Below are 13,523 nucleotides of genomic sequence, written 5' to 3'. Positions count from 1 at the left end.
CTACAAGAGACTTTTAGACTCAAGACTTACTAGTCTATGGACGCCTTGCATGCGACTGCTAGAGACTACAGCCACCCCCTACGACAATAAAGCCCCTCTACAAAATCTAAGCTTCCTTACCCTTACCTTGACTTTGGACCCTTACCTTGACTTTGGACCAGGGGCGGACTGACCATTTGGGCACTCAGGCATTGCCTGAGTGCCCAGGGTCAGTAGGGGGCCCCATGAGATACCCCTAGTACTTTTCATAGGCTTTTTTGGTTGTGGTTTGAGTGTGGGTGAGGACACAGGGGCCCAATGATCCCCTATTGCCCGGGGGCCCCATGAGTTGTCAGTCCGCCCCTGCAGGAGCCACACAAAATATCCAGTGTGCATAAGGCTACAGGAGACTCTTAGACTCAAGACTTACTAGAAACCATGGACGCCTTGCATGAGACTGCTAGAGAGTACAGCCACCCCCTACCACAATAAAGCCCCTCTACAAAATCTAAGCTCCCTACTGACTGCTGAGGTGCTAGGGCAAAATGGCAACTACCAGTGACTCCAGATCTCTGCTTTCGGTATCAGTATCGGCAGAGTCCGTCTCATTAATCGAGCTGGCTTGCTTCGGTGAAACACAAAAAAGACAACTTGGGGAGAAGTCCAATAATACATGAAAGCAGTAAGAGCGCCACACAAATGGTCAGAATCCAACGTAATGTTTTATCGATCCATTTACACCGGGGTCACACATATATATGGTGTCACAGAAGTGGGCTTTCTTCCCAGGCACCTCGTGTTTGCACAGCAGTGAAAATTGAAAAATTTCTGGGTAATGGAGGGGGGATTACAGGCTGGTACTTGAGTGAGTAATGATTCTGTTTTTCGTACAGGTTGTGGATGACAGCGTGAATATCAGCAAACTGTTCAATATAGGTGTCGTTAACCTGAATATTGCCAACATCTACAGGTAAGCAACACTGGTGGCTTGTGGAGAAGTATCCCCTTAGTGGAGGCTGGTGGAGAAGTATCCCCTTAGTGGTGGCCGGTGGAGAAGTACCCCCTTAGTGGTGGCCGGTGGAGAAGTACCCCCTTAGTGGTGGCCTGTGGAGAAGTACCCCCTTAGTGGTGGCCGGTGGAGAAGTATCCCTTTAGACTGGTGTCTCGTGAAGTACCCCCTGAGACTGCTGGTTGTTGGAGAAGTATCCCCTTAGTGGTGGCCGGTGGAGAAGTATCCCCTTAGACCGGTGTCTGGTGAAGTACCCCCTGAGACTGGTGGCCAGTGGAGAAGTACCCCCTTAGTGGTGGCCGGTGGAGAAGTACCCCCTTAGACTGGTGGCTGGTGGAGAAGTATCCCCTTAGACTGGTGTCTGGTGAAGTACCCCCTTAGACTGGTGTCTGGTGAAGTACCCCCTTGGACTGGTGGCCGTTGGAGAAGTACCCCCTTGGACTGGTGGCCAGTGGAGAAGTACCCCCTTAGTGGTGGCCGGTGGAGAAGTATCCCCTTAGTCTGGTGTCTGGTGAAGTACCCCCTTAGACTGGTGTCTGGTGAAGTACCCCCTTAGACTGGTGGCCAGTGGAGAAGTACCCCGTTAGTGGTGGCCGGTGGAGAAGTATCCCCTTAGACTGGTGTCTGGTGAAGTACCCCCTGAGACTGGTGTCTGGTGAAGTACCCCCTTAGACTGGTGGCCGGTGGAGAAGTACCCCCTTAGTGGTGGCCGGTGGAGAAGTATCCCCTTAGACTGGTGTCTGGTGAAGTACCCCTTGAGACTGGTGTCTGATGAAGTACCCCCTGAGACACCTGTCTAGAGAAGTACCCCCTTAGACTGGTGTCTGGTGAAGTACCCCCTTAGACTGGTGTCTGGTGAAGTACCCCCTTAGACTGGTGGCCAGGTGATTGGCACGTTGGGGGTAATTACTGGTATCGATCTTCTGTATGGCTCTCTCTGCAGCAGCTTCTCCTCTCCTTTCCGATGGCTTTCAGCTGCTGCAGAGAGCTCCATACAAGGGATAAATTCCACTAACTGCCCCTCCCCTACACCGTCACACCCATCTCACTCCCCGCGCATCATATATTTCCCCCTGCCCCCCTGTGTGCCCCCACCCCCGCAGTGCAGCCAGCTTCACTCCTCTCCTTCTGACTGGTAGCTGCAAGCACACAATAGGATTTTTCAGGATGGAGAGTGGGGAAGGGTCTAGTAAAAATGTCACATTCACTTCCCTTCCTGAATGAACACAATGAGCAATTAGTACTAATCACTCACTGTGTTCATTCATAACTGAAGCCTAGTAAACCGGAGGGGGGGGGGTGTTGGGAGAGGTATGTCAAGTTGGCTGTATGGGGCTGCCGTGGTTTCTAACAGCAGCCCTTCTGGTGGCCAGTGGAGAAGTACCCCCTAAGACTGGTGGCTGGTGAAGTGCCCTCTTAGACTGGTGGCTGGTGGAGAAGTAGCCCCTTAGACTGGTGTCTGGTGGAGAAGTACCCCCTTATACTTGTGGCTAGTGGAGAAGTACCCCCTTAGACTCATGGGTGTGGAAGTGCCTGCTTTGACTGGTAGCCAGTGGAAAAGTACTCCCTTAGACTGGAAGCTAATGGAGAGGTGCCCCCAAGACTGGTGGCCAGTGGAGAAAGTCCCCCTTAGACTCATAGGTGGTGAAGTGCCAACTTAAACTGGTAGCTAGTGGAGAAGTACCTCCTTAGACAGGAGGCTGGTGGAGACATGCCCCCAAGACTGGTGACTAATGTAAAAGTGCTCCCTTAGACCGCTGACTGGTGGAGGAGTGCATCCTGAGATTAGTGTCTGGTGGTGAAGTGCCCCAATAAATTGGTTGCTGATGTAGAAGTACCCCCTTAGACTGCTGGCTGGTGGAGGAGTGCTCCCTTAGACTGGTGGCTAGTGGAGAAGTACCCCCTTAGATTGGTTTCTGGTAGAAAATTGCCCCCTAAGACTGGTGGCTGGTGGAGAAGTAGCCCTTAGACTTGTGGCTAGTGGATAAGTACCCCCTAAGACTGGTGACCAGTGGAGAAATGCCTTCTTAGACTCATGGGTGTTGAAGTGCCTGCTTTGACTGATAGCCAGTAGAAAAGTACCTCCATAGACAGGAGGCTGGTGGAGACATGGCCCTTAGACTGGAAGCTAATGGAGAAGTGATCCCTAAGACTTGTGGCCAGTGGAGAAAGTCCCCCTTAGACTCATAGGTGGTGAAGTGCCCACTTAAACTGGTAGCCAGTGGAGAAGTACCTCCTTAGACAGGAGGCTGGTGGAGACATGCCTCCAAGACTGGTGGCTAATGTAAAAGGGCTCCCTTAGACTGTTGACTGGTGGAAAAGTTCACTCTTAGACTAGTGTCTGGTGGAGAAGTACCCTAATGGACTGGTTGCTGATGTAGAAGTGCTCCCTTAGACTGGTGGCTGATGCAGTAACCCATTAGACTGCTGGCTGGTGGAGGAGTGCTCAATTAGACTGGTGTCCATTAGGGAAGTACCTCCATAGACTGGTGTCCAATAGAGAAGTGCTCCCTTAGACTGGTGGCTAGTGGAGAAGTGCCCCCTTAGACTAGTGTCTGGTGGAGAAGTACCCCAATGGACTGGTTGCTGATGTAGAAGTGCTCCCTTAGACTGGTGGCTGATGAAGTACCCCCTTAGACTGCTGGCTGGTGGAGGGGTGCTCCCTTAGACTGGTGGCTTGTGGAGAAGTACCTCCATAGACTGGTGTCCAATAGAGAAGTGCCCCCTTAGACTGCTGGCTGGTAGAGGAGTGCCCCCTTAGACTAATCTAAGGCCCATGTCACATTCTGGGATTGCTAGAACATGCAGAGAGAATACATGCCTGCTTTGTATGTGTCACTCCCTCATTGCTGAAAAAAGCCAGCAGGAGAATGTCATTGACAAAGCAAAGACGAGAGGGTGTCCCCCATCCCTGCTGTAGTCTCCATAGTGCTCCTTCTCTTGCCGAGTTTTCGCTAATGGCAGGGTGACAACTCTGACATTAGCCTACAGGAACATTTATAAGGCACAGCAGTGCTGGGAGCAGAACAGACCAATCGAATGACCTGTCAAAGTCACGTGACCAAGGCCTCCTCCTATTATAGAGTGTTCCTTCTGCCATCTTATGCAGAGAATACTTTGTAGGACACTGGTGTCCTGGTGTCCAGCGGGAAGCCGTTTCTCCACTCTATGTAAATTAAGCCAGTAACGTGTAACTCTAGAGAATCACTTCTTTGGTTTTGGATTAGACTGATGAAGGTTTAGGCCCTCTGTCTGGTTTTTATTGCTGTCTATGACTCTTTTGGGAACTTGTGCTATGTTTTTTTGTGTTGCAGTGACTGTGAGAACAATACCTCCCTGTGGACCACACTGAACCTCGGCTCATTGTTCAACCTGGATAGCACCCTCAACATTAGTCAGGTTGGTGTCGAATTATTATGCCTCCCTGTTGTCACACAGTACGTTCGTTCTGGGAAGGTTTTTCATATTGTTCTTTGGATTTAAGGTGCACCTTCACCCCTATTTTGCACATTCAACAATATTACCTATTACCCTCCTTTGACAGAATTAAATGTTTTTTTTCTTTTTGTTAAATACCTTTCTTGCTGTGGCTGTCCCTGTACTTCTGTCATAGCCTGTACTACTCACTGCCTCCTGGGATATGAGTCAAAATGCTGGATTCTAAGTTTCTAAGGGTCGCTGAAACTGTCACTGGGCACAACGGCTCTGGTTCGGCAACACTCCACAAAATAGTTGCAGGAATCCCTCCAACCTGTAGGGGGCACTGGGCCACTGTTACAGGAGGAGAGGAGTTTGTTAATGCAATTGTCCCCTTATGGATTCCATCAGCCTTCTCAGGGAAGACAGTTGTCTGACTGCATGTGGAAATCCCTTGAGATCCTAGGTGGCCATCTTGGTGAGGAACCCTATAAATAGGTGAAGGGATGGATGCTGCTCAACTGACTTCAGGAGCCCAATGTTGAGGAATGGCCTCACATGCCATACTGGCCACACCCACTGACACATTTCTCTCTGCCCACTGGGGGGCTTGGGCAGGGCAAAATGCATCATAGGGTGTAGCCAGTATGGCATGTGAGGCCATTCCTCAACATTGGACTCTTGGGGTCATTTGAGCAGCGTCCATCCCTTCACCTATGTATAGGGTTCCTCACCAAGATGGCCACCTAGGATCTCAAGGGATTTCCACATGCAGTCAGACAACTGTCTTCCCTGAGAAGACTGATGGAATCCATAAGGGGACAATTGCATTACCAAACTCCTCTCCTCCTGTAACAGCAGCCCAGTGCCCCCTACAGGTTGGAGGAATACCTGACTCACCTTATAAATAGGTGGTCATCTTGATGAGGAACCCTATATATAGGTGGCCATCTTTAGGAGGAACCCTATAAATAGGTGGCCATCTTGATGAAGAACCCTATAAATAGGTGGCCATCTTGATGAGGAACCCTATAAATAGGTGGCCATCTTGATGAGGAACCCTATAAATAGGTGGCCATCTTGATGAGGAACCATATAAATAGGTGGCCATCTTGATGAGGAACCCTATAACTAGGTGGTCATGTTGATGAAGAACCCTATAAAATGGTGGCCATCTTGATGAAGAACCCTATAAATAGGTGGCCATCTTGATGAGGAACCCTATAAATAGGTGGCCATCTTGATGAGGAACCCTATAAATAGGTGGCCATCTTGATGAGGAACCCTATAAATAGGTGGCCATCTTGATGAAGAACCCTATAAATAGTTGGCCATCTTGATGAGGAACCCTATAAATAGGTGGCCATCTTGATGAGGAACCCTATAAATAGGTGGCCATCTTGATGAAGAACCCTATAAATAGTTGGCCATCTTAATGAGGAACCCTATAAATAGGTGGCCATCTTGATGAAGAACCCTATAAATAGTTGGCCATCTTGATGAGGAACCCTGTAAGTAGGGTGACTTTCGTAGCCAAGGAACAATCCAGTGGGTGCCAAACAAACATCTAAGAGTACAAGGTTTTCATTGATAAAACTGATTGAAAGCAAAAAAATCCAACGCATTTCAGAGGCCAAAAACGCTCTTCATCAGGACTACAAAACAGGTACAATTAAAAAGGTCGTAATTAGACAAGTAGAAACCCGCAAATAGGTAGAAAATTTTTTTTTTATATTAATGAGCTTTTATTTTTCTATTTATTTATTTTTTTCACCCACAGTACACCGGTTCTGTCAATTCCACCCTGGAAAACACAAAGATCGACCTGAAAAACATTATGTTCATGAGCCAAGCCCAGAAGGACCAGGTGACCAGCGTGGCTACTTCTGGCATAGATACCCTGGACTTCAGCGACATCAAACAACAGGTATGGAGACCGCGGGGCGGGGCGGGGCGGGCTGGTTTTATTTGCGGGAATAACTTCCTGATGTGTCCCAAAATCCAGTAATACTTTATTTTTTTATAAAAGCTCCACTTAAATTATTATTATTATTATACAGGATTTATGGCGCCAACAGTTTGCTCAGCACTGTACAATATAAAGGGAGACAATACAGCAATAATACAGATCAATATAAGAGGGATAGGAGGGCCCTGATCCTGGGAGCTTACACTTAAATTACTGTAAACTGTCCAAAAAGTATATATTTATTGAAATCAGAGACCCCCTGAAAAATAAAATGGTGGTAATTGCAATTTGTTAACCACTTCCAGTCCGGACACTTTCCCCCCCTTCCAGTCCAGACACTTTCCCCCCCTTCCAGTCCGGACACTTTCCCCCCCTTCCAGTCCGGACACTTTCCCCCCTTCCAGTCCGGACACTTTCCCCCCTTCCAGTCCGGACACTTTCCCCCCTTCCAGTCCGGACACTTTCACCCCCTTCCAGTCCGGACACTTTCCCCCCTTCCAGTCCGGACACTTTCCCCCCCTTCCAGTCCGGACACTTTCCCCCCTTCCAGTCCGGATACTTTCCCCCCCTTCCAGTCCGGACACTTTCCCCCCCTTCCAGTCCGGACACTTTCCCCCCTTCCAGTCCGGACACTTTCCCCCCTTCCAGTCCGGACACTTTCCCCCCCCCTTCCAGTCCGGACACTTTCCCCCCCTTCCCCCCCAGGCCAATTTTCAGCTTTCAGCGCTATCACACTTTGAATGACAATTGCGCGGTCATGCAACACTGTACCCATATGAATTTTTTAGCATTTTTTTGAGACAGATAAAGCTTTATTTTGGTGGTATTTATTCACCGCTGGGATTTTTATTTTTTTTGCTATGTAACTGAAAAAGTCCAAAAATTTGGAAAAGTGTTTTTCTTATAAAAGTTTGCAGATAAATAATATTTCATCATAAATCTTGGCCAAAATGTATTCCGTTTATCTTTTTAGCAAAAAAAAAAAACCCAAATTAGTTTATAACCAAAAATTATAATTTTTTAAACTTTTTTTTACATTTTTATTTGATATTTTTATATTATTATTTATGGTTTTTTTGGTTTTTTTTACATACTGTCACCGTAGCAGTGCAGTGTCACCATGGTGACACTGTACTACTTGTGGGGGGTGATGAAGATTTAATTTTTTTACACTTTTTGCTTTTACACCCATAAAGGCTGTAAAAGCAATAATTTCTCCTTCTCTCTGGCTGCATTCTTGCAGCCATTGAGAAATACTGTGAGAGCCGTGATTGGTCACAGCTTGTCACATGGTACAAGGCTGTTGTGAATGGCCCTGTACCATGTGACCTCTGTGATCATTCAGAGATTTCACACGTAGTAAGCAATGATGTCAGAAGTCACATCTTGCTTATTACTCTGCATGTGATCACTGATTGGCCAATCAGTGATCACATGATCGGGACCTCGCGCAGGACCTCGTCCGGCCGTTTATATACAATGGCCGGATGGGAGGTGGTTAAGCCACATCACCATATTTGTGCAGTTATTTATCAACGCATATTTTCAGGGAAAAATACACTTAAACCAAACTTTACACTGCCTTGAAAAAGTCGTCCTCCTCCTTGAAATTTTCCACATTTTGTCCTGTTACAACCAAAAACCGTCAATGTATTTTATCGGGATTGGATGTGATAGACCAACACAAAGTTCCACATAATTGTGAAGTGGAAGGAAAATGAGAAATGGTTTTCAAAATGTTTTACAAATATCTGAAAAGTGTGGCGGCATTTGTATTCAGCCCCCTTTACTCTGATACCCCTAACTAAAATCTAGTGGAACCAATTGCCTTCAGAAGTCACCTAATTAGTGAACAGAGTCCCCCTGTGTGCCATGTGATCTAAGTATAAATCCAGCTGTTCTGTGAAGCCCTCAAAGGTTTGTTAGAGAACATTAGCGAACGAACAGCATCGTGAAGGCTAAGGAACAGACCAGGCAGGTCAGGGATAAAGTTGTGGAGAAGATTACTGCAGGGTTAGGTTATTAAAAAATCTCCCAAGCTTTGACCATCTCACGGAGCACTGTTCAATCCATCATCCGAAAATGGACAGAGTACGGCACAACTGCAAACCTACCAAGACATGGCCGTCCACTTAAACTGACAGGCCGGGCAAGGAGAGCATTCATCAGAGAAGCAGCCAAGAGGCCCATGGGAACCCCGGAGGAGCTGCAGAGATCACAGCTCAGGGGGGAATCTGTCCACAGGACAACTATTAGTCATGCACTCCACAAATCTGACCTTTATGGAAGAGTGACAAGAAGAAAGCCATTGTTGGAGGAAAGCCATAAGAAGTCCTGTGTGCAGTTTGGAGAAGCCATGTGGGGGACACAGCAAACATGTGGAAGAAGGGGCTCTGGTCAGAGGAGACCAACATTGAACTTATGGCCTAAAAGCAAACGCTATGTGTGGCAGAAAACTAACACTGCACATCACCCTGAACACACCATCCCCACCGTGAAACATGGTGGTGGCAGCATCATGTGGTGGGGATGCTTTTCTTCAGCAGGGACAGGGAAGCCGGTCAGAGTTCATGGGAGCCAAATACAGGGCAATCTTAGAAGAAAACCTGTTAGAGTCTGCAGAAGACTTGAGACCCGGGCGGAGGTTCCCCTTCCAGCAGGACAACGACCCGAAACATCCAGCCAGAGCTACAATGGAATGGTTCAGATCAAAGCATCTTCATGTGTTAGAATGGCCCAGTCACAGTCCAGACCCAAATCCAATGGAGAATCTGTGGCCAGACCTGAAAATTGTTGTTCCCAGACGCCCTCCATCCAATCTGACAGCTTGAGGATTCTGCAAAGAAGAACGGGCAGAAATGTCCCTCTCTAGATGTGCAAAGAGACATCCCCAAAAAGACTTGCAGCTGGAATTGCAGCCAAAGGGGGTCCTACAAAGTATTGACTCCGGGGGGGCCGAATACAAATGCCGCCACACTTTTCACAGATTTATTGGTCACAAATGTTGGAAACCATTTCTCATTTTCCTTCCACTTCACAATTATGTGCCACTTTGTGTCGGTCCATCACATCCAATCCCAATAAATACATTGTAACATGACAACATGGGGGGGATACATTGTAACATGACAACATGTGGGGGGATACATTGTAACATGACAACATGGGGGGGATACATTGTAACATGACAACATGGGGGGGATACATTGTAACATGACAACATGTGGGGGGATACATTGTAACATGACAACATGGGGGACATTTCGGGGGGAGGGGGGATAGATTTTAAAATGACAACATGGGGGACATTTCGGGGGGGGGGGATACATTGTAACATGACAACATGGGGCGCATTTCAGGGGGGAGGGGAATACATTGTAACATGACAACATGGGGCGCATTTCAGGGGGAGGGGGGATACATTGTAACATGACAACATGGGGGACATTTCGGGGGGGATACATTGTAACATGACAACATGGGGAACATTTCGGGGGGGGATACATTGTAACATGACAACATGGGGCGCATTTCAGGGGGAGGGGGGATACATTGTAACATGACAACATGGGGGACATTTCAGGGGGGAGGGGAATACATTGTAACATGACAACATGGGGGGCATTTCAGGGGGGAGGGGAATACATTGTAACATGACAACATGGGGCGCATTTCAGGGGGAGGGGGGATACATTGTAACATGACAACATGGGGGACATTTCGGGGGGGATACATTGTAACATGACAACATGGGGGACATTTCGGGGGGGGATACATTGTAACATGACAACATGGGGCGCATTTCAGGGGGAGGGGGGATACATTGTAACATGACAACATGGGGGACATTTCAGGGGGGAGGGGAATACATTGTAACATGACAACATGGGGGGCATTTCAGGGGGGGAGGGGGAATACATTGTAACATGACAACATGGGGGACATTTCCAGGGGGAGGGGAATACATTGTAACATGACAACATGGGGGACATTTCAGGGGGGGGAGGGGGAATACATTGTAACATGACAACATGGGGGACATTTCCAGGGGGAGGGGAATACATTGTAACATGACAACATGGGGGACATTTCCAGGGGGAGGGGAATACATTGTAACATGACAACATGGGGGACATTTCGGGGGGGGGAAGGGGGAATACATTGTAACATGACAACATAGGGGACATTTCAGGGGGGAGGGGGGATACATTGTAACATGAAAACATGGGGGACATTTCAGGGGGGAGGGGAATACATTGTAACATGACAACATGGGGGACATTTCAGGGGGGGGGAGGGGGAATACATTGTAACATGACAACATGGGGGACATTTCAGGGGGGGGGAGGGGGAATACATTGTAACATGACAACATGGGGGACATTTCAGGGGGGGGATACATTGTAACATGACAACATGGGGGGCATTTCCGGGGGAGGAAGACATTTCAAGGCACTGTAGAGCACAAACATTATATAATACCCATTTTTTTTGTAAAATATAGAAGATGATGTTACGTCGAGTACATAGATACCAAACATGTCCCACCCGTGAATTCATTATCATCATTGTAGAGCTATGGCCCCCATTTTGAACCCCACCCACCCTGCTACACTCAGAATGAAGGATGAGGTTCGGGGGGAAGTAACAAAAACAACAAAAATATTAACACAATTTTTTATCTTTTTTTTTTCAGATGACCAAAAGTATTACGAAGACGGATCTCACATCATTTGCCAATCAGCTGAAGGCCTTCGCGGTAAGGGCTCGTTCACACGCCGCGCATTTCTTACTCTTGCCAACGCCCCTATAGCATTTGACAGGCATTTGGGAAGCATTTGTAATGCTCCCCAAACACCCTACGTGTGTTTTTGAGGCATTTGCCAAGCGTTAAAACCGCACCACAAGCGCCTATAATGAAGTTTAAAGGTGTTAACAATCCGCGAACGCCCCGCACACGCCTGCCAGGTGTTTGAGGAGCGTCACCATAGAATTGAATGGGAGGCTTCAGCTCCTCCTGACTCAACATGCGGCATCAATTTTGACGCAACGTGATGGGGGGCTCTGTCGTGTATAGGGGGGCCAATGATTTATAGGGGTGTAAATATGATGAGGACCTCTAATATGATGGGGTAGACTCTCATGTGTAGGGGGGGCCTCTGATGTATGTGCAGTTTTGATATGGGGGGGGCCTCTGATGTATGTGCAGTTTTGATATGGGGGGCCTCTGATGTATGTGCAGTGTTGATATGGGGGGGGGGCTCTGATGTATGTGCAGTGTTGATATGGGGGGGGGCTTCTGATGTATGTGCAGTGTTGATATGGGGGGGGGCTTCTGATGTATGTGCAGTGTTGATATGGGGGGGGGGCTCTGATGTATGTGCAGTGTTGATATGGGGGGGCCTCTGATGTATGTGCAGTGTTGATATGGGGGGGGGCCTCTGATGTATGTGCAGTGTTGATATGGGGGGGGGCCTCTGATGTATGTGCAGTGTTGATATGGGGGGGCCTCTGGTGTATGTGCAGTGTTGATATGGGGGGGCCTCTGATGTATGTGCAGTGTTGATATGGGGGGGGCCTCTGATGTATGTGCAGTGTTGATATGGGGGGGCCTCTGGTGTATGTGCAGTGTTGATATGGGGGGGCCTCTGATGTATGTGCAGTGTTGATATGGGGGGGGCCTCTGATGTATGTGCAGTGTTGATATGGGGGGGGCCTCTGATGTATGTGCAGTGTTGATATGGGGGGGCCTCTGGTGTATGTGCAGTGTTGATATGGGGGGGCCTCTGATGTATGTGCAGTGTTGATATGAGGAGGGGGTCTCTGATGTACGTGCAGTGTTGATATGGGGGGGGGGGCCTCTGATGTATGTGCAGTGTTGATATGGGGGGCCTCTGATGTATGTGCAGTGTTGATATGGGGGGCCTCTGATGTATGTGCAGTGTTGATATGGGGGGGGGGCTCTGATGTATGTGCAGTGTTGATATGGGGGGGGGCTTCTGATGTATGTGCAGTGTTGATATGGGGGGGCCTCTGATGTATAGGCTTTGCATTCTTTGAGAAAATGCAAAGAGTTCTCTGATCACCACCAGCCCCAAACCCCCCCCTCCCCCCCCCCCCTCCTCGCTGTATCATATCCTCTCCCTTTGTTCCTGTAATGCTTCCATTACAACCATTCCGGGAGGAGGGCTCTGTAGGGTGCCCTATGCCAGTGCCTATAGACCTAGGTACATCCCCCAGAACCACATCTCCCGAGAGCCCTTTCCCTACCCACAGGCTGTGTGCAGGTTCTTGGGAGTCAAAGAAGCAGAATTGTTTTTTCAGGAAATAAATTATTTTATGGATGTAGAAGACGGGGGGGGGGGGGGAATAGGTGGAGTTCTGTAAGCCAGTGGGCGGGGTTGACAATGTTGCTCCAGTCCAGCAGAGTCAGCGTTGTCAGCTCCAACAGGAAGTACAAAACTCACTGGATTTCTGGGAGACCAGTTGGTATTTTCCTGTTCTTGCGACATTTGCAAAAGGCCACTTTTATCAGAAAGACCTTCGCTGGGTCTTAAAGCCGCTACCAATCTCGCAGCAGCCGCCATGATCTTGATTTACCTCCTTGTCTTCCATGCCGTTTATAAACATACCTTAGTAAACAAGTGTCTAACCCCTCCCCCTCCAGAGGATTTACCCCCTTCCTGACCGGGCCATTTTTTGTGCATTACTTTAACTGACAATTGCGCGGTCATGCAACACTGCACGCAAATTAAATTGACGTCCTTTCTTCCCACAAATAGAGTTTTTCTTTTGGTGGTATTTGATCGCCTGTGCGTTTTTTAATTTTTTGTGCTATAAACAAAAAAAAAGACGATTTAAAAAAATATTTATATATTTTTGACTTTTTGCTATTAAACACGTCCAGTAAAAAAATGTAAAAAATCAAATTTCCTCATAAATTTCAGCCAAAATGTATTCTGCTCCGTGTCTTCGCTAAAAAAAAAAATCCCAATACGTGCAAATTAATTGTTTTACGTGAAAGTCATAGCGTTTAAAAATGGCGGTATAGATAATGGGATTTTTTTTTTTTTACTAGTAATGGCGGCGATCAATGACTTATAGCGGGACATTCTGATACTGGGGTGGGGGAGTCGGTCACTGACATCC

The 13,523-nt window shown here is 47.8% G+C and overlaps 1 protein-coding gene across 1 annotated transcript in view; it reads left to right on the top strand.

Moving 5' to 3' along the window:
* Positions 1-13,523, top strand: part of LOC149449999 (prominin-1-A-like) — a 202,331-nt gene that overhangs the window by 167,445 nt on the left and 21,363 nt on the right. Inside the window, exons 14-17 of the mRNA XM_089692505.1 lie at positions 873-949; positions 4,303-4,387; positions 6,186-6,332; positions 11,071-11,133. Of these exons, the coding sequence (XP_089548631.1) occupies positions 873-949; positions 4,303-4,387; positions 6,186-6,332; positions 11,071-11,133 (372 nt within the window). The remainder of the gene's footprint in view (positions 1-872; positions 950-4,302; positions 4,388-6,185; positions 6,333-11,070; positions 11,134-13,523) is intronic.

The sequence above is a fragment of the Staurois parvus genome, unplaced genomic scaffold (genome assembly GCF_062004578.1).
Source record: "Staurois parvus isolate SC_StPar_1 unplaced genomic scaffold, SC_StPar_1.0 ptg000587l, whole genome shotgun sequence".
Taxonomy (NCBI): domain Eukaryota; kingdom Metazoa; phylum Chordata; class Amphibia; order Anura; family Ranidae; genus Staurois; species Staurois parvus.
Note: the sequence above shows the minus strand (reverse complement) of the source record. Positions and strands in the feature narration are given on the sequence as shown.